General features: G+C 40.7%; 2 protein-coding genes across 2 annotated transcripts; one reads left to right on the top strand and one right to left on the bottom strand.

Annotated features, from left to right (window-relative positions):
• The first annotated feature begins 6415 nt into the window (after positions 1-6415).
• Positions 6416-14480, top strand: amer2 (APC membrane recruitment protein 2). The gene has a single exon (XM_005471722.4). It carries the CDS (start codon positions 7959-7961, stop codon positions 10032-10034), a length of 2076 nt encoding a protein of 691 aa, XP_005471779.1. The 5' UTR covers positions 6416-7958; the 3' UTR covers positions 10035-14480.
• Positions 14481-15519: 1039 nt separating this feature from the next.
• On the bottom strand, positions 15520-21280 carry LOC100691259 (beta-1,4-galactosyltransferase 1). Its single transcript, XM_003443596.5, has 2 exons — positions 20459-21280; positions 15520-19676 (listed from the first exon to the last, which is right to left on the bottom strand). Exons 1-2 carry the CDS (start codon positions 20870-20872, stop codon positions 19011-19013), a joined length of 1080 nt encoding a protein of 359 aa, XP_003443644.1. The 5' UTR covers positions 20873-21280; the 3' UTR covers positions 15520-19010.
• Between the last annotated feature and the right edge of the window lie 617 nt (positions 21281-21897).

Here is a 21897-nt window from a genome sequence, read left to right as displayed (position 1 = left end):
CAGAGAAAAAAATTTGTCTGAAACTGTTTGCTGGCAGTTTGTTGGCTTTGTTTCAAAGGAAATGCACATCAGGTGATGTCATGGGCAACAACAGAAGGTTTCTCAGGGGTTTTCCATTATGACCTACCTACGGAGCAAATTTAACATGGCAGTAGATATCACCTGTGCATTTCCACCTTAACTAGACCGCTATGCGTTGTTGCTCTTCTTGGTGCTTCTGCACTTTTAGTTGGGAAAAGGATGATGAATCATATGTGGGGCAAATACCAAACTTGAATTTGAGTAGGTTTACATAAATGCAGGAAGAACTTTAGCTAGAAAAGCGCCACATCTTGCCAACATCATTTTTAACTCAAACCCGACACTTTAGAAATGATTAGTTTAGAAATAATAAATAAGCCCAATGAACAGAAACTGTATTGCTGTCAAAATAATGTACAATATTGAATATTTAACAGTCCCCGAAGCTGTTCAGCTGATCAACCACCAGCTGTCGTTCTCATTGATCCCTTAGTCCTATTTCTCTTCTCACATCGATCAGGTGATCTTTCTTACTAATGCTTACTAATGCTGATTTCCAAATCCTACTGGTTGTATCTGCCATGTCAGTGACTTATTATTTATGACAGATAACCTTGATTAAAGGTCACCGGCACATAAAAACACAGCGTGCATGCAGGGTTAAGTTCTGTGGGTTTGGATAGCTAAATACTGTTAAATTCAAGAATAACCATAAAACTGATTCCCCTAACTTATTTGTGATCTTTCTGCTTGAGAGATTTTGAAGCTCAACAAAAACCATGACATAGTAGTTCTCATAAGTAAAAAGAACTTTCTGCATCTGGCAAGTTTAGTTTCTGTGATGAATCTAAATAAAATGATGTGGAATTATTTATTTATTCATCAGAAAAAATGTCCTTGGGGCTGGATGTTGTCCGACTTTGATTTGTTTTGGGTTAGATTCACTGGAGTTGTGGCAATTCAGCACATTTTTTTTTAGGCTCAGCTTGTTTTGCCACGACTCATTACGTTTTTGTTTTTTTTCCCAAGAACATATTCCATGTTTATTCCTGAATAATCATTATTGGAGCTCAGAAAGGATTTGATCTTGGATTAGATTTAGCATACAAGCAAATGCCCAACAAGAGCAAGATGTAAAACTTGGTTTAAATGAAGTTACACAGAGTTCATGTGTGTATTTGTCTGCCCTGCAAGCTCTTTTTACCCTGCTGTGTTACATCCAGCCAGCCTGCTTCTAAATTCTTTATGGAATTCAGACTAGTAGCTTTTGCAGTGAACTTGTTCCTTCTTAAACGCCACTCAGTCCACAGCCCTCAGATGCTGTAGGAATAAATGTAGCAATAAACTGAGCTCTGTGTTTACTTTCAGAAGCCAATTAGACAAAGTGAGCACTGGCCCTCAGACAAATCAGTGTCTATGAGCAAATAAAGTCCTGATTCAGCTGTAACAACTTGGAATAGAGAGAGGCTGGCAGTGCAACGAGATGTGATGTAGAAACCCACTGTGCCGCTTTACTCTAAAGCTCCATAATATATGAACTGGAAGAAGACAGGGCACAATAACTGATGTGTAAAGTGCCTCTATATGAAGATAACTAAAAACAAAAGGGACTTAATCTACTTTAATTCTCTTTTCTTCTCTTCTTAATTTTTGTTCACATTTTCTAACTGATTATTCAAAAAGACCTTAAAGGTGACCAGTTATTTCCATGAATTGCCACTGATGACTTGAATGTGTAAAAGAAGGACTTTGTTTGTGGTTTAAACAAGTAAGAAGTGCAACAACAACACCAAAAAAACCCCCACTGCATTAGAGCGTCAGAGCTTTTATATGACTCAGAGTCCCTTTTTGGAATGTGGATAAATGGGAAATCAGGTTAATCCACAATCAGCTCTAAGTTTTCTCTCTCTCGTGTTAGAATGGTCTTCCTGTAGCCTACTTGCGCATATTACCTTACATTAAACATTGAGAAGTCTATTCCAGAGACAAGCTGCCGAGGGCTCTCCCAGGGCTCTGAATCATTCAGATGAGTAGCTTATTGCACGCCATTCTGGTAGAACACTTTTCTGGACAAGGAGGAAATGCTGTACTTAGTCAGGGTTAAATAGTCTACATATTGGCAGAGCATATGCTATATACATGAGCACACATGTATGCATGTTGTATGTGCATTTTTTGTTTTTTGGTCTGTGTGGATCTATGGTGTAAAATTGGTTTGCGCCATTGCCCTGTATATAACATCTGACTAAAATCTCTGATGATTGTATTACTGTTAGGACATGAATCTATTTTTATGTATCAGGCAAACACACAAGTGCAGTGTTTCGAACAAGGCAGTGGCAGCCCAGAATATATCAACGGCATTTGTAAATTGACTACAGCACTTGGCTATTTATGCCCTTGTGTAATTTATTACAGCCATTCTCTGTCATATGACACAGCTTCTATGGCCTTTTTCAGTTTTCAAATATAGCCGCCCACCGTACATTTCTGTGTAATTATTTTGATGAATGCATTTGAAATAGGCATGTTTTACAGTGGGCTGTGGCGGTGCCACATAGCCGGACAGTGTTATTTACATGGGGGTTGGACAGATATTAATGTCTCCCAAAAATGTTTTAAATTTCATTTTTAATCATTTTTATTTACATGTTTTTGTCATAATTTGTAGAGTGTTGAAGTACACTCCAGACCAGGGGTGTCAAACATAAGGCCCTGGGGGACAGAATCGGCCCAGCAGAGACTTCAATCAGGCCTACTTGATGTCTTTGGAAAATGTGAAAGAGAACTGAAATTTTTGACTTTTACTTGTATTTCCCAATTTTTAAAGCTTTTCCGACTGATAAACACCTCCTGCATGGCTACACCGAAGTAATTAAGTTATAGATTTCTGTAATTTTCTTTTGCACTGATAGATTGCTTTCTGGTGAAATAGAGGTTATTTTTTTTATATGAGAGATCTCAGGGATTAAATTTGTAGTTAAACTTCTGCACACTGGCTGAAAGGGCAGTTTTACTGGTGCGGCTCACATAAGATCAAAATAAGCTGGATGTAGCCTGCGATGTAAAATGAGTTTGACATCCCTGCTCTAGACAGTCATTTCCGGTAAGTTTTATTTTGGGTCAAATTGAATGAAATAATAAGGGAATACGTTGATATAAAATGCTTTGAGTTTTCAGATAGAGTTGGATAGTGGTATATAAGAACCAGTTCATTTAGCATTTAATGTGATGCAGCTCCATTTCTATGAGTTTGTGCAAAGTTGCTGCTGGTTGTATGTGTTGGCTAGAGGAATAACCAGGCTTTAGCCTCAGCCTCTGACAATAGGACAGCATAAATAATAACAGTAATGAAAATCCCATCCAAATCTGTCATCTCAGCAAACACGGCAACTAGAAGTCCAGAATAAATGTGTCTAAATAAAATAAGGAACATTTTTACTCCAAAAGTTGAATAATTTAAACATTTTGACACTGACAAATTCAGAAAAATTTATAATTACTGCATGATTGCATTGCGGGGAACTTATATTACTTTTATACACTTAGGGTTGCTTTTTCTGTGTGATAAAGACAAGTTTTCAAAAACACTTTGGTTTTGCAGTGTTTTGAGTGTAAAAGTGTCTGAGCACTCGGGGTTTAGACAGCTTAATAACATTTAGTACAGCTCCCTGTTGATGACCAAAGTAACAAAAGAGCACAAGCAGTAATCCTTGGGGGTTTAATTTTTATTAACACACAAACAGGAACACGTGTGCATGCACACACACAGACACACACCGTAGCTTAGTTTAATCCAGAGCTGGAAGACCCCCTGCGCTGACACAATCTGACCGGTAATGACCCCTAATGATAATGATAAAGACTGTGCGGTGTGTATGTGTGCCTGTGCCAGGCAGCTAACCGCTGATGTATGATTAGCCACACCTGTGTCTTGTTTGCGTTACTAACCTTTGGCAAACCTCTTGCTTGGATCCTGTTGTGCTGTTTTCACTGATGTGGTACTTAAAAGAAAAGTGGGTATATTGCTGATTGTATTGTTCTCACACTTGAAAAGATTCATGTAGTTACACATGCTGGCATACTGATATGTACTACGCCTGACTGACAGCTAAAATTATTCTGGTTTGTTATGTGAACCTACAGTCATGACCACATCACAGCTACTTCTTTGTTGGTGTCTTTATGATCCACTGAACTCTCTGTGAGATTACTGATAAGATATGTGACTTATTAGCCAAGTGAAGCAAAGTTCAGACAAGTGTGTTCAATAAAGGTATGTTCAAAACCACACCAAGACTTTCCTTCGGACGTTTTAATTAAACTATGTGGTGATATTCAGGTTGGGTTTTTTCCTATATGTGAAACTGAAGCAGGAATCCCCTTAGCTGACTTTCTAAAATAATAAAGGTGCTAAAGCAGGAGACTAAAATATCATAATGTGTTTTAATGTAATGACCTTTTTGCATTCTTTTCTGTCTAGTCACATACCAAGATCTTGGTATCCCAAGATATTGGTCACATACCAAGATATTGGTATGTGACCAATATAAAAAGACTGGCGTGTGCTGAACGAAGATGATGTCGTAACTGTGACACATTTAGATTCTCTGATGGCACCAGCGGCAACCTCGGACTATCAGACAGTTCAAGATGGATTATAAGGATACACACTCTAATTAATTAAGTTATTTACACCCGGATGTGAAGACACTGAAACTTGTTACAAAATTAAACACACCCTATAGCTTTGTTGACAAAAATAACCACAACAGATTTAGCAAGCATTTACTTGAAAAGATTTCCATCTCTTTCACAACTTCTGTCTGATAAAGGGTGCACACACAATGCAAATTTCACATGACAACACAGTCTGTTTTGCTTTTGTTAGCAAGACAAATTAGGCATTTGAAAAAAAAAAAGTATTTGCATCCTGAGGCTCTTTCCTCACAGAGTATTAAGAATGAAAAACAATGACATTCAGCTGCTGCTTGCGGGCATTGTGCAGTGGAAGCACACTGACGTAAAAGAGGAACCATATTAACCATATTAACAGACAAAACAGTGAGAGACATGAGAGAGAGAAAATGTCCTTCAACTGTCCCACTTAGTGCTGAGCTTTGCTCAGGGGGCTGAAATGGGAACCCTTTTTAGAGAGGGTGGGGGCACCAAGTAGGAGGGATAATAGGGTGTGGGCTTCTTGTATTGCATGTGTGAATCTGCCTTAGCTGGTACTGAAAAGAATAATTAGGTTGCAAGGAGAGCACATGTTGCATTATCCAAGCACCAAACTAACCAAACCAGTTCAATATCCACAAAAGCCTCTAGAAAAAAGTTCTTTTACATTTGCATACAAGTCCCATGCTTTTAAAGATGGCCTTATTTATCCATTTTCTATTCATATATATATATATGTGTGTGTGTGTGTGTGTGTATTGCTTTCCTATGTCCTCCATTTAAATGCAGTCATACAAACTGCTCGATAAGCCCGATGTGGTCTAATGGTCTCCATTGTGGAATATAGTAACATGGTCGTAATGTGTGCATTTGCTTCAATAATTTACTGATGTTTAAATGTCTTAAGCACTGTAATAATGTACACTGCCACTCTAAGAGCTAAGCAAAATCCTTTGTCTCATCATGCGATAACTGAGCTCCCTCATCAGTCTCCACTCATCAATCCACCAGCCATCTGCTGCTTAGACTCAGCTTCAAGTCCACGCAGTAGCCAGCTGACCTGCTAGCACTGCTGTAGGGCATTCTGCTTGAATATCTGATGTACCTGAAAACATGCATACTGGGTGACTGACTGGCAAGTAGACAGGCTGGCTGACTGACTCTTGGGGACAGATTATCTTTCTTATTGGTGGGGGGGAGCATAGGGATGATACGCTTCGATGCTTCACTCTGGGGAAGCCCTCAAAAAGTGTTTGCGTGAGCATGTCTCTAGATTTGTGGTTGTGTGTATTGGGCTCATGAATGCAGACATTGTTTGATAGCAGTGGGATGGAAGAGGAGAGCCTGTGCTCACAGTCACTATGGTGGAGGAGGAGAGAAAAGGAGAAGGGGAGGGAAGGGAAGGAAGGAAGGTTTGTAAGTGGGTCGGGATAACAGGGAGATTCATGGGGGGTTGGGAGCACCCACAGTGGATTGCACGCAGAAGAAAGGAGAACTATGGGTGGATCTACAGTAATTGGTGATGATGTAATTTGTTCAGATATACAAACTGATTGCCAGTCTCCAGAAAAAGCAAACAAACTGAGATGTGGATTGCCCATTAAAAATGATTTCACTCTTTATTATTATAAAAAAAATATTTTAATGTATAATACCCTAATTCATTCACAATTTTACTTATTAGCACAAATGGATTTTGATAATAAAATCGGAACAACTGTGCATTTTGTAAAGACACGAGGACAATGAACAAAGAGCAGCGAGTTGATCCACTGCCACAAGGTTTCCTTCCAGTTCGTGAACAGTTAATTGTTCTACATGCCTGCAGAAACTCTGGTGGTTGCCAAGGTATGCTCTAAAAGTATAACTAATTTGAAAAGAAAGAGTGTACTGCTGGCTGCATAATTGGTGACACAAAACCACAAACACAAGGAAACTGAGGATGACGTGATGACAGTTATATGTGGCGTCACAGCGCTCAGACACCTGGCCCTGTGTGTCCATATGGAAGAGGCCTCAAGGCCATATGGCTTATATGTGTGTCTCAAACTTAATTGAAGGCTGTGCTGTTTGTATTTCTATGTGTGTCTACTTGTAATTCGTGAGGGGCCTAAATCTTTTTGCAGAGTCACTTGTAAGTCATTTAAGTTTTGGATGAGAAATTGGTTGTGATTGGGAGGTTAAGACCTCCGTGTCCCCTGAAATAACAGAAGCATGACTGCACTGACATTTCTAAATCCATATCCTGGTCTAAGCCCGCTCATACTGTTGATCAGCAGGTCTTGTTTATGAGTCCACTAATTAGCGCTTGTGATATGCTTAGTTTCATTTACTTTGAACTTTTAAACCCTCAGACTCCGATTTAGCCAGTCTAATAAGCCTGGGTGAAGGGAAAGGGCTAATTCTGATAAATTTACAATGTAAAGCTACTGTTTACCCAAAGCTCTGACTTACCTGACAGGAAAGATATACCCAGAAATTAATGTCCACACATGCAAAAGTTATGTTTTTTAATGGGCAGCGTCATTGTCAGTTTTCCCACATCTGTGGTCCATGTCCTACAAACAGTCTGTATAAAGATTAGCCCCAAACAATAATGTGATCTGTCCTAATAATTGGCTATTCAACCGAGCAGCCATTAAGGAAGCCCTCATAAACATATTGAACTCATGTCTAATCCCTTATAATGCATCAGCAGATCAGTGGGTGTGTATTGGTTCATTGCTACCCTGGAATGTGTTTAGTGCAAACACAGAGACGTGGACACACACAGTGCACACATACACACACTGATGGATGCGGTGAATTTTGGGCTTCGGAAATACTGAACAGTTAAAAGGAAAGACCAACCAGTGCATCGGTGACAGGCAAGGTGGAAGCAGAGAAGAGGAAAGGGGTTGGGGGAGGGAGTGGAGGAGAGACACTGGCGCCCCGCCAACGTTGACGAAAGCTGCTTAGCCCACCCAGTTGCCATGGATACAGCAAGGAGCAGCATGTGTGTTTGTGTGTGTGCCTGTGTGTGTGAGAGAGAGAGAGAGAGAGAAAGAGAAAGAGGGAGGGAGGGAGGCAGACAGAGAAAACCAGCAGGCAGGCGTTAAAGCAAGTCAGAGTGGGAGTGAAAGAGCACCAGACAGCAGGGTGGAGGGAGAGAGAGAGAGCGAGAGAGGGTGAATGTATGTGCGGCCAGAAAGAGAGAGGATAAAAAGGTAGCTAAAGAGCTCGAGGGAGACGATAGAGTGGGAGCGATAGAGTACTAGATAATGGAGGTGCACTCAGAGTGTGTGGAGCCTCCCGTGGCCCCTCAGTGTGACCCTCAGCCTACAGGGAAGATCAACAAAGCTGCCTTCAAACTCTTTGGGAAGCGGCGCACTGGATCTGGAATGGCCAGCTTCTTTTCCTTCAGGAACAAAGGGGCTACAAACAGTGGAAACAACGGGAATTCTGACAATGGAAATTCTTTGAATGGAAACAGCTCAGGGGCATCGGCGGAACTTGTGAGGAGCAGAACCCACGATGGACTAACGAGCTCTAACAACGATGCTGATGGACAGAGAGGGGAGGGACTTGCAGGCCTGGAGGTGGGGCCGGTGAGGTCTCTGAGCAAATCGCTGAGTTTCTTCTCTCTTCTCCGACGCGGGAGTTTTAGGTCGAGTGAAAACGGAGGAGCAGGACTTGTCAGAAGAGGAAGGGGCCTGAAAGGATTTTTCAGCAGCATGCGATGGAGACGTAAAGACAAAACAAATGAGGGCGATGGAGAAGAGGCGGAAGCGAAGAAGGACAAGGATGGAGATGCTGCTGATGCTGAAAAGGTAAAGGACATTACTCTAACCCTTGAACCACCTCCCCATAACCATCAAGCAGACTGTGGGGATGCAGAAGCAGGACCTAACCTCCAAGCACTAGAGACTCCCACCACGAGTGTTACCATGACACCTCCACACTGTGTTGCCATGCCAGGGCCATCTGGTGAGCCAGACTCCCCCTTTCCCTACACGCCCACTGACTCACCACTGCGACCACCCATCCAAAAAGCCAAAGCCTCAATTTCCAGTCTCACCCCCTCCCTTGCTACACCCCCTTTGGATCGCTGCAGCACTGGTGACCCACCATCAGAGCCCTCTGTGGACCGACTCTGCTCCCTCCTCTTCACTGACGTCACGTCCCTCAAAAGCTTTGATTCACTCACAGGCTGTGGTGACATTATTGCTGATGCCGACGAAGAGGGCCCAGTGGGTAATGGGGGCAGTGGTACCAGCAGCAGTAGCAGTGGGGGAGGAGGAGGTAGCGTGGGAGTGGGTATTGGGAGAGTTGTTGGTATCACCAGTAGCATCTCCCCATCTAAACCCCCTTTATCTTCTCAGATGTCCCAGCCCATGTTCTCTGTCTCCCAAAACTCTGCACCTGCCTCCCTCCCTGCCAGAACCAGGGCACAACCTCAACCACAACAGCACCCACCCGGGAGTGGTGTGGTGGCCTACATGGGTGGAGGGGAAGAAATGGCAAGTCCAGAAGGAGTGGACGATGCAGACATGCAGGGACTCTGGCACATGTTGCCTTCCACAGGAGACAACTCCCCTGCATTGCCCCGATCGCATCAACCTTCCTCCTCTACCCCTACTTCCACTTATCCCCCTCGCACCAACCCTGCTAGCAGCTACCTTCCCTCAGCTTCCAGGAGTTCAGACAGAAAGGTACCACAGGTGAAGGCGCTGGGACTCAGTAAGATTCCAGTAGTTGGTGGAGCGGGAAGCCGGGCAGCTAAACCCCCTCTCCCTCACGCACATGGTCGTCACCCTACATCGCCAAGTGAAAAAGAGCCGCTTAGTGACGAGGGCTACTGGGACACACCGTCAGCAACACCTACAGCAACACCTGACGAGAGTGGGCTGCAGCATAACCAGAATATGGCCCTATCACGTGACAGTTGCTCTGGAGACCACCTGTATGACCTCTACAATGATCCTGAAGAAGAAGCAGAGGATCAGGGGGGAGATGAAGATCCAAACAGCTCGCCCTCTCCATCCACTGAATACAAAACGAGCCCCATCTCCCAAGCAACTCTGCCTTCCTCCTCCTCCTCTTGTTCCTTCCGATCAATGAAAGGCAGCACCAGCCTTCCTCGAGAATCCAAGATCCCGGTAAGCACCAAACCAACCACACCCCCTCACTCTGCAAGCCAGTCAGCCCTGTCGTCCGTCCTAGAGGCCGAATCCCCTCCACCAAAGACGCAACCACCTCCTCCGGCTCGCACCAGAATCCCAGTATCCAAGGTGCCAGTTCGTCGTTCTGGAAACAAATCTGGCGGCACAGCAAGAGGGACTGCCCACAAGAAGTAGCTTCTGTCACACGGGTGATTTTCCACTGGACTTGAGTGCACATTGCTACACTGCAGCTTACGTAGAGCCAAATGTTTCCCCAGGCCAAGAAAAATGTTGAGCTGTACAGTCAATGGCCTAGGAATTGCTCTCAAATCTTTAAATCTCTCATTCCTTAGGCGTGTTGGCTCACGAACAGCTACATTAGAGTAAGTGCTTTGTTCACCTGAGAAAGTCACTAGGAAACTTGAAAAAGCTAGGATAACATTTTGCAGCCCTCCTTAAAACTTTGGGGGTTGACTATTGACAATCTGTTAATTTGCAAAAGATGCATTTGCCTTGAAAGTTCCCAGAAAAGTTCCTGGCCTGTTAACTATGTGACCACTACTTTGACAGAAAACAAAAGCAGAGCACCTTTTTTTTCTTTTATATTTTTCTTTTAGATTTCCACAATTTGTTTAACTCAATCTGATAGTAAGGACCTAATCTAATCAATGTTATTATTATTATTATTATTATTATTATTATTATTATTATCATTATTACTACTACTATCTAATCTGTAACATGTACCTCCTAATTCTCTGATTTTAGAGCCAAAGTTTTTGATTTTGTCATAGTTTGGAAAAGTCCCAACCCTCCATTTTTCCTTTGGTTGCTGTAAATGTTTTTTTTTAACATGGTCTTTTGCTGACCGCACACTGGTTTTAAAACTATACATGAACTCTGAACTGCTTTTATTACCTACTTTGCAGCTACAAAGCTATCCTGCAGAAGGTCACACTGCATCTCATGCTTTTTAAGATCGATTAGCGGATTTCTTTTTCTTTTTTAAATCCTTTTGGACTAACTTTGGCTTCAGCCTTTGTACTTGGATCTCACTCATACCCGGCTGCTTCACTGGAAGTACATTCACAGAATGTTAATCTCTGGGATTTACAAATGTTTAAATACCAATGGAAACCTGCAAAACTATCGCAATACATCAACCTGGAGGGATCCCTTGCACTAAGGCTTCGTTGTCTGCAAACACACACACACACATGCACATGCAGAATCATACACGCACACACATACACATTTCTTCTTGCTCTCTGCATGTAGTGCCACATATCAAGGCACAAAGGTCAGGGAACATCATCTAATGCTGAAGGATCTGACACATGCACACTGCTCAACCTTTGGCACTGTATTTGTAGCTACACTGGATAACTTTCTTCTCTAAGAACACATGCACAAACACATTTTTTTCTAGCTAGTACTTTCTTCTTCACTGGATTTCGTACTGTTTTTATAGACTTTCCCTTTCTGCAATCATACTGCACGGATCCTAAACTGTGACAGCACCAGCTTTCTAACACTCTGCCTTGTCTTCTTTCTGTTACTCTCTGTTAGCATACTGTATAGGCTAATGTGGATGGATGACAAGAAGGCGACCTTTCTATATATGTGCCAGTTTAGAGAACTAGCTTATTATACATAGCAAAATTTGGGAACTAATGCCAGATGATTGACCTCGCCCCTTCTTCTACTCGCTATTAATAAAACAAAACAAAACAAAAAACAATGTTTAACCTAATTTCACGAGCCACCACAGCTGCGAGTGAATGTGAATGTAGCTTGACATTGTAATGGATATTTGTGAGAACATAGTTTTCTGTGTTCTACTATCCTCTTTGTCCCTCTTTTGTGGGGGCAAGACAAACTGGATTTGACTCTTTTCTAAGTCCCCTGTGGCTTGCATTGCAAAACGCCACTTGTTTTAGAAATGAGAGGGTGTGTTGCAGTCCTAGAAGGCCTTTGTTGTGATTCAGTGCAATCAGTTAAAAGGGAGCAGGTTGGTCCCTTATAGGGATTTCCATAGAATTTTCATAGGATATGCCAAGTTTAATGTAATCATTCCCACAGAAGGTATCAGTGACACTTGAGGGTCATTCTCGTTCTTTAAGCCATCTCATCTCGTTTAGAGTCTAATGATTGATCCATGACACTGCTCCGGGTTCAGATATCTTTTCAGCCTCCCTATGGTGTAGTGTAGGCGACCATGGAGTAACCTGATTCCGAGGCTGCAGTAGGAACTCTCCTAGCCAAATAAAAGGGCACCCTAAAGGTCACCTGGGAAGCAGCAAGTGATCATGTCGGTTCACATTTTCCCTTTCTTTAGCTTTAGACCTTCAGCTTCCTTTATTCATTGCTGATTGAGAAAATATTATTTTTAAGTAACGTATTTTTTTGGTTGATGTTATTGGTTGGCAAGATTTTACTTGGATTCCTTTAACAATCAGATTCTGTGGAACTGAAAAATGACAGGTCATTATGCAATCAATGTCCACCAGGTTTTGTTTAAATATAGGACATCACTCCATCCAACATCTCAGAGTGTGTTTTACTGCTTCTTAGCTTCATCCAAGTATGACATGGCGAAAAATTAAAGTACAACTGTTGCACTGGCACACACACACACTCCTGAGGTCACCATGTTTCCATCATGGGCTCACCAACACCAGACTCAGTTCAATGTATTTTTTGCAGGCAAACACTTCTCTTTTCTTTTCTGGGCCTTTATGTGATCATTTGCTCTGATGAAAAGCAGATTTCCCCCCTCCTTTATGTTTCTATCTGTTTATATTGTGAAAACCTCATTGCATTTTTAATAAAGAAAACTGTATTTGCGCTGATAGATGAGCCCCTGACTTTTTGTAAGCACATTTACACCATCATAGGAGTGATGTCCTTTTGTGTTTGGAGAAAAAATAAAATGGAGGTTGAATTCCACTTCTCTCATCCCAACCCCCATGTCCTGGTGTCTTAAATCCCTAAGGATCAGCCTGAGTGAGAAAAGGTGATGCATTGAGTAGCTTTTGTTTTTGGTTATTGTTGTGGTCTGGCACTTAGGGAGAGGTCATTCTGGCTTGGGAATTATAGGCTATCAATAAATGCTATTGATTGCTGACATAAAAGCCTGACAGTTGTGTCACTAGCTACTGTTGGTCTCTGGTGGGGAAAGAAAGGAGACAGACAGGCATGGTGATGACAAAGAGACACAGCTGATGCATGTGGATATGAGACCCGCGTATGCCCTGAATAGATGAAAAGTATATTCAAGAATGGCTCATGTTGCTAGAAAAAGCTTATATGTTGTGGTTTATCCATGTGAAGTAGGAGGAGGATTTGGTGCAGTGCGAATCCCCTTTGTAATGGTGCAGCGATTCCCCCTCCCTCTTTATCCAGCTCTCTACCGAGGTTTATGTAAAAGCCTTACGTAAGACCATAACACTCACTTGTACCAGCCCACCACATCAAAGCCAGGGATGCTGACAGCAAGAATGGTGCGTAATGTTGCATGTGTGTGTGTGTATGTGTATATATCTGTGTCAGCTGATCTCATCAGTAATCTGCTGTTTGGCTGCTCGATGTGGACAGTTGTTCTCAGTGTGAGCCATGTTTGTGCTTATTTGTTTTGGGGCATAAATCTGGTAAAAGAGCGCAACAGAGAGCACTGAGTTTCTGATGAACAATAGGGTTCTTATTCAAACCAGTGAGGAAGAGAACAAGGGAAGGAGTCATGGTGAAAAGCATAGAATAAGTGGCAGAATAAGATTTATTGTGAGTATGAGAATGGGTTTCAAGAGCTTCAGTGCTCTTAAATGAAGCTTTTATTTAGCTGGTATAACTTCTGATGATCACCAGCCACAAGTATCCACTTGTTACTGGCCACTTCATTAGGTACAGCTTGCTAGTAGTCCATGCCAGTCTCCTGTTCCACCACATCTCAAAGGTGCTCTATTGGATTGAGCTCTGGTGACTGTGGAGGACATTTGAGTACAATGAACTCATTGTCTTGTTCAAGAAGCCAGTTTGAGATGATTTGAGCTTTTTGATATGGTGTGTTAGCCAGCTGGAAGAAGCCATCACATGACGGGTACACTGTGATCACAAAACGTTGACATGGTCAGCAACAAGAGCTGTGCCATTCAAATGACGATCAGCTGGTTGTTAGGGGCCAATGTGCAATAAAAATGTGCAATAAAAATATCTCAGTCAACACCACTAGCAGCCTGAACTGTTGATACAAGGTAGGATGGATCCATGCTTTCAGTTTGTTTACAGCAGATTCTGACCCTACCATCCAAATGTTGCAGCAGAAATCGTGATTTGGCAGTTTTTTCCCCCTAATTTTCTACCGTCCAGTTTTGATGAACCCTAAAATTCTTTCCATATATGAGTGGCACCCAGTGTGGTCTTGGTCTGCTGCAGCCCATCTGCTTTAAGGTCTGGTAGTGGATGACCAGTAGTTTTAGCAGCAGCCGGTGCTCTAAAAAGATTTAGACCTACAGTTTGCTTATAGGCAAAATATTCTACCTCGGGCTGTAATAAATAACAAATAAGCATTTACTGCTGTCATAGTACGGTAAGTAAAAGTAATACCAGCTGAATATAACAAAACAATGAAAAAGAAAGACTACAGTACCTATCTGGTGGTAAAGAAAAACAAACTCTAGCACAGACAGAGAAAAATGAAGGCCGCTAGTATTTACAAAAACACAACATCTTGATGGTAGGTAGGCTTCCCTGGCCTTGATAAATGTGTGTGAGTGCATGTGTGTATGACGGAGCACCATTCAAAAGATGTACCCCACATTCTGCATGGCAGCCTCTCTACAGTCGTTCCCATAGTAACTCCACTAGGTCAACCAATAAAAAGAGGGGGCTGGGCAGGAAGGAGGATGGGAGCCTGTTTGGGGGGTGGGTGCTGACACACTGTGTGAAAGATGTGATTGGAGTTGAAGTGGTGCAGTAAAAAATGCATACAAAGACACACACACACTAACCTACATGTTGATGGTGCTCGTGCAAATGTCAGATGTCATAGATTTGAATTCAGCAGTTTGTTTTTTCAAATCTATGCACACTTACTCAGTAGCAACACTTCAAGTGTAAACACCCTTCAATAAAACACCAAGTGAAGCCTTTAGAAAAATGGAAATGCAGTAAATTTGAATGTGTGTGACCTTCAGCACACACCCTCTAAACACAACACATCTTTGCATCACTGGATTTCAACTTTGCATCCCCATGTGAAGCTTCCTCTCACTACTATTTTTCGCCTTTTCACAGGTGTTAGTGTCATTTTGTCCTCTGTCCCTCTTCACTTTTCCGTCTGCCTTTTGAGTGACACTACAGTTCATCCCAGGGCACAATTGTGTAATCTTCCTTTTATTAATAATTCATGAAGAGTGAAGATTTTGACGTCTGTTTGGTACACCGTAAAGACGAGAAGATCCAGTACAGTATGACGCTAGTAAAGCTGTAACCTTCAGAATGTGTAAGTCTAGTTTAATCCTCAGGACGCCAGACAGTCCTGGATACCAAACAATGTTAAGCATCACATGGTTATGACACCAGTAAGTTATTTCTAAAAACTGCATGTGCTCCTCTAGAGTGATAAATTCTGCTTTGAAATGATAAAACGGAAAATTTAATTAACTTGCAAACTGAAAACGACTGCATGAAGCAAAATGATTCAAAATTTAATTATGGATCACAAGATAAATATTGAGAATATTAAAATGTAAGGTCAGACACAGCAATACAAAGTACAAAGATTTGAAATTTTTACTCAATATAGAATTCAAAATTATACTAAACTGAGTTTGTGCTGAAACTTTACTGAGATTACCATCTTATACTAACTCAATTCTCAAAATGAATTTCCATAAAAGCATGAATATAATATATAATATAATATACAATATGATGACCACATTAAAATAATCAGTCTAACGTAGTGAATCCATAGATATATCTAGACATGTATAGCTGTACTTAAGTGTTATTGGTAGACATATAGACTGCTTCTACAAACATCTCTAAGAGGATGGGTCGCTCTCAAAAGTTCAGTGAATTCCAGTGTAGTTCTGTGATAGGCTGCCGCCTGTACAACAAGTCCAGTCGTGAAATTTCCTCACTAATAAATATTCAACAGTCAACAGTTGGTGATAATATAACAAAACTGAAGTGACTGGGAACGACAGCAACTCAGCCATGAAGTAGTAGGCCATGTAAAATCACAGAGTGGGGTTAGCAGATGCTGAGGCACAAAGTGTGCAAAGGTCGCCAACTTTCTGCAGAGTCAGTCACTACAGACCAAACTTCACATGGCCTTCAGATTAGCTCAACAACAGTGCGTAGAGAGCAGCCACATCTGAGCCTTAGCAGTAATGTAAAGCGTGTCGTCACTGGACTCTAGAGCAGTGAAGACGCGTTCTCTCGAGTGACGAATCACGCTTCTCCACCTGGCAATCTTATGGACGAGTCTGGGTGTGGCAGTTGCCAGGACACCGGTATTTCATCCAACATCAGTGTCTGACCTCACAAATGTGCTTCTGGAAGAATGGTCAAAAATTCCCATAAGCACATGTCTAAACCTGTGGAAAACCTTCCCAGAAGAATTGAAGCTGTTATAGCTGTAAGATGAATGGGATGTCACTCAAGTTTATGTGAACATGTGAAGTTCAAGTACATGTGAACAGGAGTGGACTGGTAATCTGGCATACCAGACTGGTGCACTTTTGGGCTGATGGGTAAATTGAAGGTCCGCTGCACTACAAGCACTGGCAGCAGCCCATTTGTTCGCTTTCATGTATATATGTATATATATATATATACATATATATATATCAACAGGCATATAAAAATAACTCAGAACAGTTCAGTTCCTTCAAATACCCACGTCAAAATGGGTTCAGCAGGTGCATAGAGTCAATTTATTGGATACACCTTGGTAGAACCAGGTTGGTTTCCCTTTTGCGTTCAGAAGTTCCTTAATACTGGTTTCATAAATTCAATAAAGAGCTGGCAACATTCAGAGGTTTTGATCCATAATGACCTATGCCAACACACTGTTGCGGTAAATTTGTCAGTTGTACAGTAGTGATGGAAATCTCCTGTTCAACTACATGCCAAAGGTGTTCTGTTGAATTAGTGCTTGTCGAGGCATGTGAGCACAGAAAATGCATTGTTATGCTCAAGAAACTGGTTAGACAGAATATGAACTGTGTGACATGGTGTGCTATATTTCTGGGAAATGGAATGACCATAGTCAGCTATAACACTCAGGTAGGCTATGGTGATTAAATGATAATCGTTTTCCCCGATAAAAATATTAGAGAAAAAATATTTTAAAAATATTGCCGAAATCTTTCTTGTCCCTAAGTGTGCTAAGAAAATATCCCACACCATTACACCACCGCTAGCTGCCTGAATAGGACACAAGGTCGAATGGATCCATGCTTTTATGTTGTTTATGAATTGAAATTCTGACTCTACCATCTGGATGTCATGTCATTTTATGATGAAAATAAACTCCATAGTATACAGTCTTACTTGTCAAATAATTGAAATCCAAATGCTCTAAAGAGACACTAAAAGCACAAACATTGAGCAGACATAGCGGCCATAGCTGCCTCTGTTGGTGCCAAATGGCAACTCCTGAGGCTGAAAAATAAAGCCAGTGTTGGAATTAATCTACTTATACTCCCATATTAAAAAATATATAAATAATATGATGGGTGCTCTATAAATAACTTTGATTTGAACTGAACTGAATTCATTCATTCATTCATTCATCTGAGACAGCAGTTTTAGTGTCCTTATCTCCTCTAAGTGGAGTCACTGACTTGTTTGTCCGTTGGTGCTTCTTATGGCACTTTTAATGGGATTATCTGAAAATATGGCCTGTGCAAGAAGTTTGTGCTTCAGTTTTGGCATGGAAAACTGGTATTTTATTGATCTGTTACTAAGCCCTGAATAGCACTGTGTGCCTCTGCAATGTACAGTTTATGGTTGCAGGTTGCTAACCAATCAAATGTTAGCTCCAGTAGTTTATACAATAGTGCGTCCTTCAGTTATTGTTACAGCTTACCATTGTCTGAACCTTTTTGTGTCGCAAATTGCACAAAAACATAAAGCTGGTTGTTTTCACAAACATGCAGGGTTTTCCCCATATTTTTAAGAACACGTTATTTTTTACTATCGACTATTTTCATAAACCTCCATTAAAAAATGTTACTGGCAGAAAATTATTCTTTCTGTTGCAGTTAGTATTTTGCAAGGTATTTTGAGGAAATCAGTGCATTTAAGGCCTCTGAGAAACAACATTTTAAAATAGTGCAATGAAACTTCTTGAAAAAAAAAATAAAAAGAAAGGAAAAAATGGCTGTAGATAGTGTATGTAATGAGTGGTGTATTAAGCTGCTTCTGGTGAAATACCATGAGCGAAATGAAATAGAAACGAGCTCTGGAATTTCCATGTTTGTCCTGGTGCAGCCAATACAAAAAGAAAAAAAAATGAGTTGCTTGAATATTCAGAATTTCGACATTTTCCAGTTTGGCCATCATTTCCATCTAAAGTTAACAGCTGTTTCACTACAGAACATCGAACACTAGCAGCTTCAGAGGTCTTACTTTTGATTGAGTATGCTTTTAGATGCTAAAAACATCTTCACGGCTTCTTTGTTTCAAGTGAGACAAAATAATTGCAACAACATATATGCAGTTGAGTTGCAGTTTTCAGAAGGCTAGTGGGGTTTAATCAAAAAAAGTAACCATAAAAAAGTTTGTGTATCAATTTTGATACTTGTCGCCACCTTTGACCAATTTCCCTGCCTTGTAGTGTCATGTCATATGCTGCACTATTAAGTTTTATTTTATAGTGTGAAGGTTTATTTATTTAGAGATACACCTTTAAGATCTGTTTCTAATTTGATTGCAAGTTATTCACAACAAGTCAAAAATGTCAAGTTTTTCCTTTTTGTTGGAGTGGATACGTATATTAATTATTTATTTATTTATTTTTAGGGCAAATTGGATTCACAGAGATTTTAAGAACATAAGTCGACCAATAACGAAGTTGTCACTTGTTCAGTTCTGAGATCAAAACACCAATGAATTACTAAAGAACAGCCGCCCAAGAGAGTTAAATTGCATCCATGCGGATCATTCAGGAGAGCCGATATCTACAGTGATAAAAGTGTACAAGATATCCTTCTCAATGTTCTTTACTGTGTATTTGAGGGAATTAATGCCATCCGCATTCATGGTCCATCGTGTTCGAAAGAGTTTATCAGGATTCTTTGGATTTGGATCGTTGTGCTCGTCTCTTTGATGTCTGATCATCCTGTACCTGCCTGTCAGTAAGTCAGGTCGAGAAACCTGCATTCTACGGAAGATTATTCGTTTGTAGATATCATCGTCCTCACCACCCCAACCCCAGTAAGTGTTTGGGAACCCATTAATTTTCAAGTACTGATGTTTGGAAAATGAAGCGACCCCACCAAAGAAGGTCTTATAGGGTAAGTTGAAATTAAATTTGTCCATGCCTATAGCCAAGTGTCGTGGATTGTCAAAACATCTGTAGAGGTTACGGTCATTTAGGGGAACCAGGTCTACGTCAGAGAAGAGAAAGCAGTCATAATCATATTCCTTGAGCGCTTCGACATATCCTACATTCATCAGTTTAGCCCGATTGAAGACTCCTTCTCCATCCTGGTTGATGACATAGACTCCATAGTCCACAAGCTGTCGCTTCAGTATAGGATGCAGGTAATAAAGCCAGTGCTTCAAGTGCTCATGCCGATTCCGGAATGGGATGATGATTGCCACCTAAAGACATGACAGTAACTTTTACTTTAACATTTGAAAAATTAGCCCACGATTCACCAATAATTTGATTTTTGGACTTCCAGAGTAGCTTTGCATGATTAAGTTTGATCTCATACTAGGCGACAGTTCATCCTCTCTCTAGCTCTGGTTTGCTTCCCTTCAAGACTGCTTTCTTTTGACTGGCAGCTCCTTGCAAATAGGTTTTGAAAAGCAATTCCACAGGTGTATTTGCTTGAAATGACCATATTAGGGTCATTGGGATCCAACCGTAGAAAGAATTGTCTGAAATTGAATGTTTGTAGCTTTCTGAAGCTTATGCTTTTAGCTTTTACGTGCATACAATGACAGACCTCATTATTTAAAAGTGACTATGTTTAATATTAGCATGTATATGAGAAGTTATCTTTAAAAGCTTAAAAAAGCATGAAGTCTTTTCAGAGTTTATTTCAAATGATACGGAATCAAATGAATGAAGCCAAATAAAGAAATCTGCGAGTGAGTTAACCATTATATGATTTATATGATACCATTTTATTCTTATATACTACCTTTAATTTCTCTTTTGGATGGGTAAAATCAGGTTTTATTTGATCATTTACACTTGTTTAAGTATTGAAAATACAACTATGAAAAACAGTACAAAAAACATGTAAAAATGAACAAACAAACAAATAAATCATTACATAAATAGTAAATTTAAGGAAACTTTTTCCCTTAAATGCAAGTTGCTATCGGTTGTTGTTTTCCTTCTTTCTTCTCTTCTTCTCAAGTCATTCACCTACCTTCTGCTTTGCAACACAGTCTTTTGGCTTGAACCTTCCTCCTTTTTGAAGCGAAGGACTGACTTCCTTTCTCACATATTCCCAAGTCCGTCTGAAATCAAACTCAATGAGGAGCGGACCTACGAGATCTGGAGGGTTGTCAGGGCAGGGGCCCAAAGTTATGTTGACAGCAGATGGTATCCGTGCCATCTCACTGCTTTTGTTTGAGGCTTCGATCCTCTTCGCAAGCAGCTTCGCGACACGCTCCTTTACTATCCCTGAAAATGTTTTGTTTCCTAGTGTCAAAATATGTGTCTCAGGAACAATAGCCATAAAGTTTCTTCTGGAATAGAATAAAACCAGCGCAAAACATGCGACACTAAAAAAAGAAAAAAGTGCTAGAAAATTAAAAGATCTTTTGAGGTTTCCTGCCATCTTTTGTCTTGAGTATACTCAGCGGCTCTAACGTCCCTTGTTACAGCTCAGTTGCCAGCATATCTGAATGTTTACAAGTCAAAGGTATTTCAAACAAAGAGCAACCCGACCGGTTTTTATTTTTGTTGAACGACTTCCTTGTTCAAGTCACCTTAACAGGAAAGACCTCGCACCTGTGGTTATTAATTAAGCATGACATCTTTGACTAATTTGTCCAGTATACAAGACTCTAATGACTGTGTCATACCTAATTTGTGTGTAATATGAAAGTTGATTACTTCCTGCCTTTCTGAGTAATTCAGTAAGACAGCACTATTACATTTTCCTAACATCACTTTCTTTAATGTGTATCTTACCTCCAAGCAATTTCAGATGACCAACAAATTAATGTAGTGACAAGAATCGATGATTATTATGGGAAAGGTTTGGTTAAAAAAGTAAGTTCTGTTTGAAAATACGGATATAGCGATATTGGGAAAAAACATAATCTCTGATATGTTGTTAAAGTGTGCCCTCTCCTGGTTTGAATAATAGTGTTTAAGTTTGAGATCTGTCTACACATTATAGAGGATAATTTCTGTAATCTTCTGGATTGTCTCTGATAAGTATCCCATGGTCTAGATGACCTCATATTTATGCGGTTTACGGTGTCATCAGAAATTAAGAAACTGTTTCCATGTAATTGGTGACAATAGTATTAGTCATTCTCTTGGAAAACTGTCTCATATTGTTTGCAGCAGGAACTCTTTACAGATGAATGATGGGTCCTCTTTAGCAGAGTAATATTGGAACTGTTGGCAGGTAATGTATGTTTAGGATTGTGATTTTATCAGGAAAGCATAAACCAGCCATGAATGGCGTTGTTAGTACACACAGCTCCCTGTTTTCTGAATGACAACATGAACACATTTAGACATATATATACATTTAGACTTACCGACATCAGTAAATAAAGCTTGCCCAAAGACAAAGCAGCCACTGTTTAAGTCATGGGACCAACTTAAAAAGTGAACAGAGGCCATGCT

Source organism: Oreochromis niloticus, linkage group LG9, assembly GCF_001858045.2.
Source record: "Oreochromis niloticus isolate F11D_XX linkage group LG9, O_niloticus_UMD_NMBU, whole genome shotgun sequence".
Taxonomy (NCBI): domain Eukaryota; kingdom Metazoa; phylum Chordata; class Actinopteri; order Cichliformes; family Cichlidae; genus Oreochromis; species Oreochromis niloticus.
This window is presented reverse-complemented; position numbering and strand designations above follow the sequence as displayed.

Coding starts and splice junctions, on each gene's coding strand:
- amer2 (XM_005471722.4), top strand. CDS start 7,959: ATGGAGGTGCACTCAGAGTGTGTGGAGCCTCCCGTGGCCCCTCAGTGT.
- LOC100691259 (XM_003443596.5), bottom strand. CDS start 20,872: ATGGCAGGAAACCTCAAAAGATCTTTTAATTTTCTAGCACTTTTTTCT. Junction 19,677..20,458: donor ACTGTGTTGCAAAGCAGAAG/GTAGGTGAATGA, acceptor TCATGTCTTTAG/GTGGCAATCATCATCCCATT.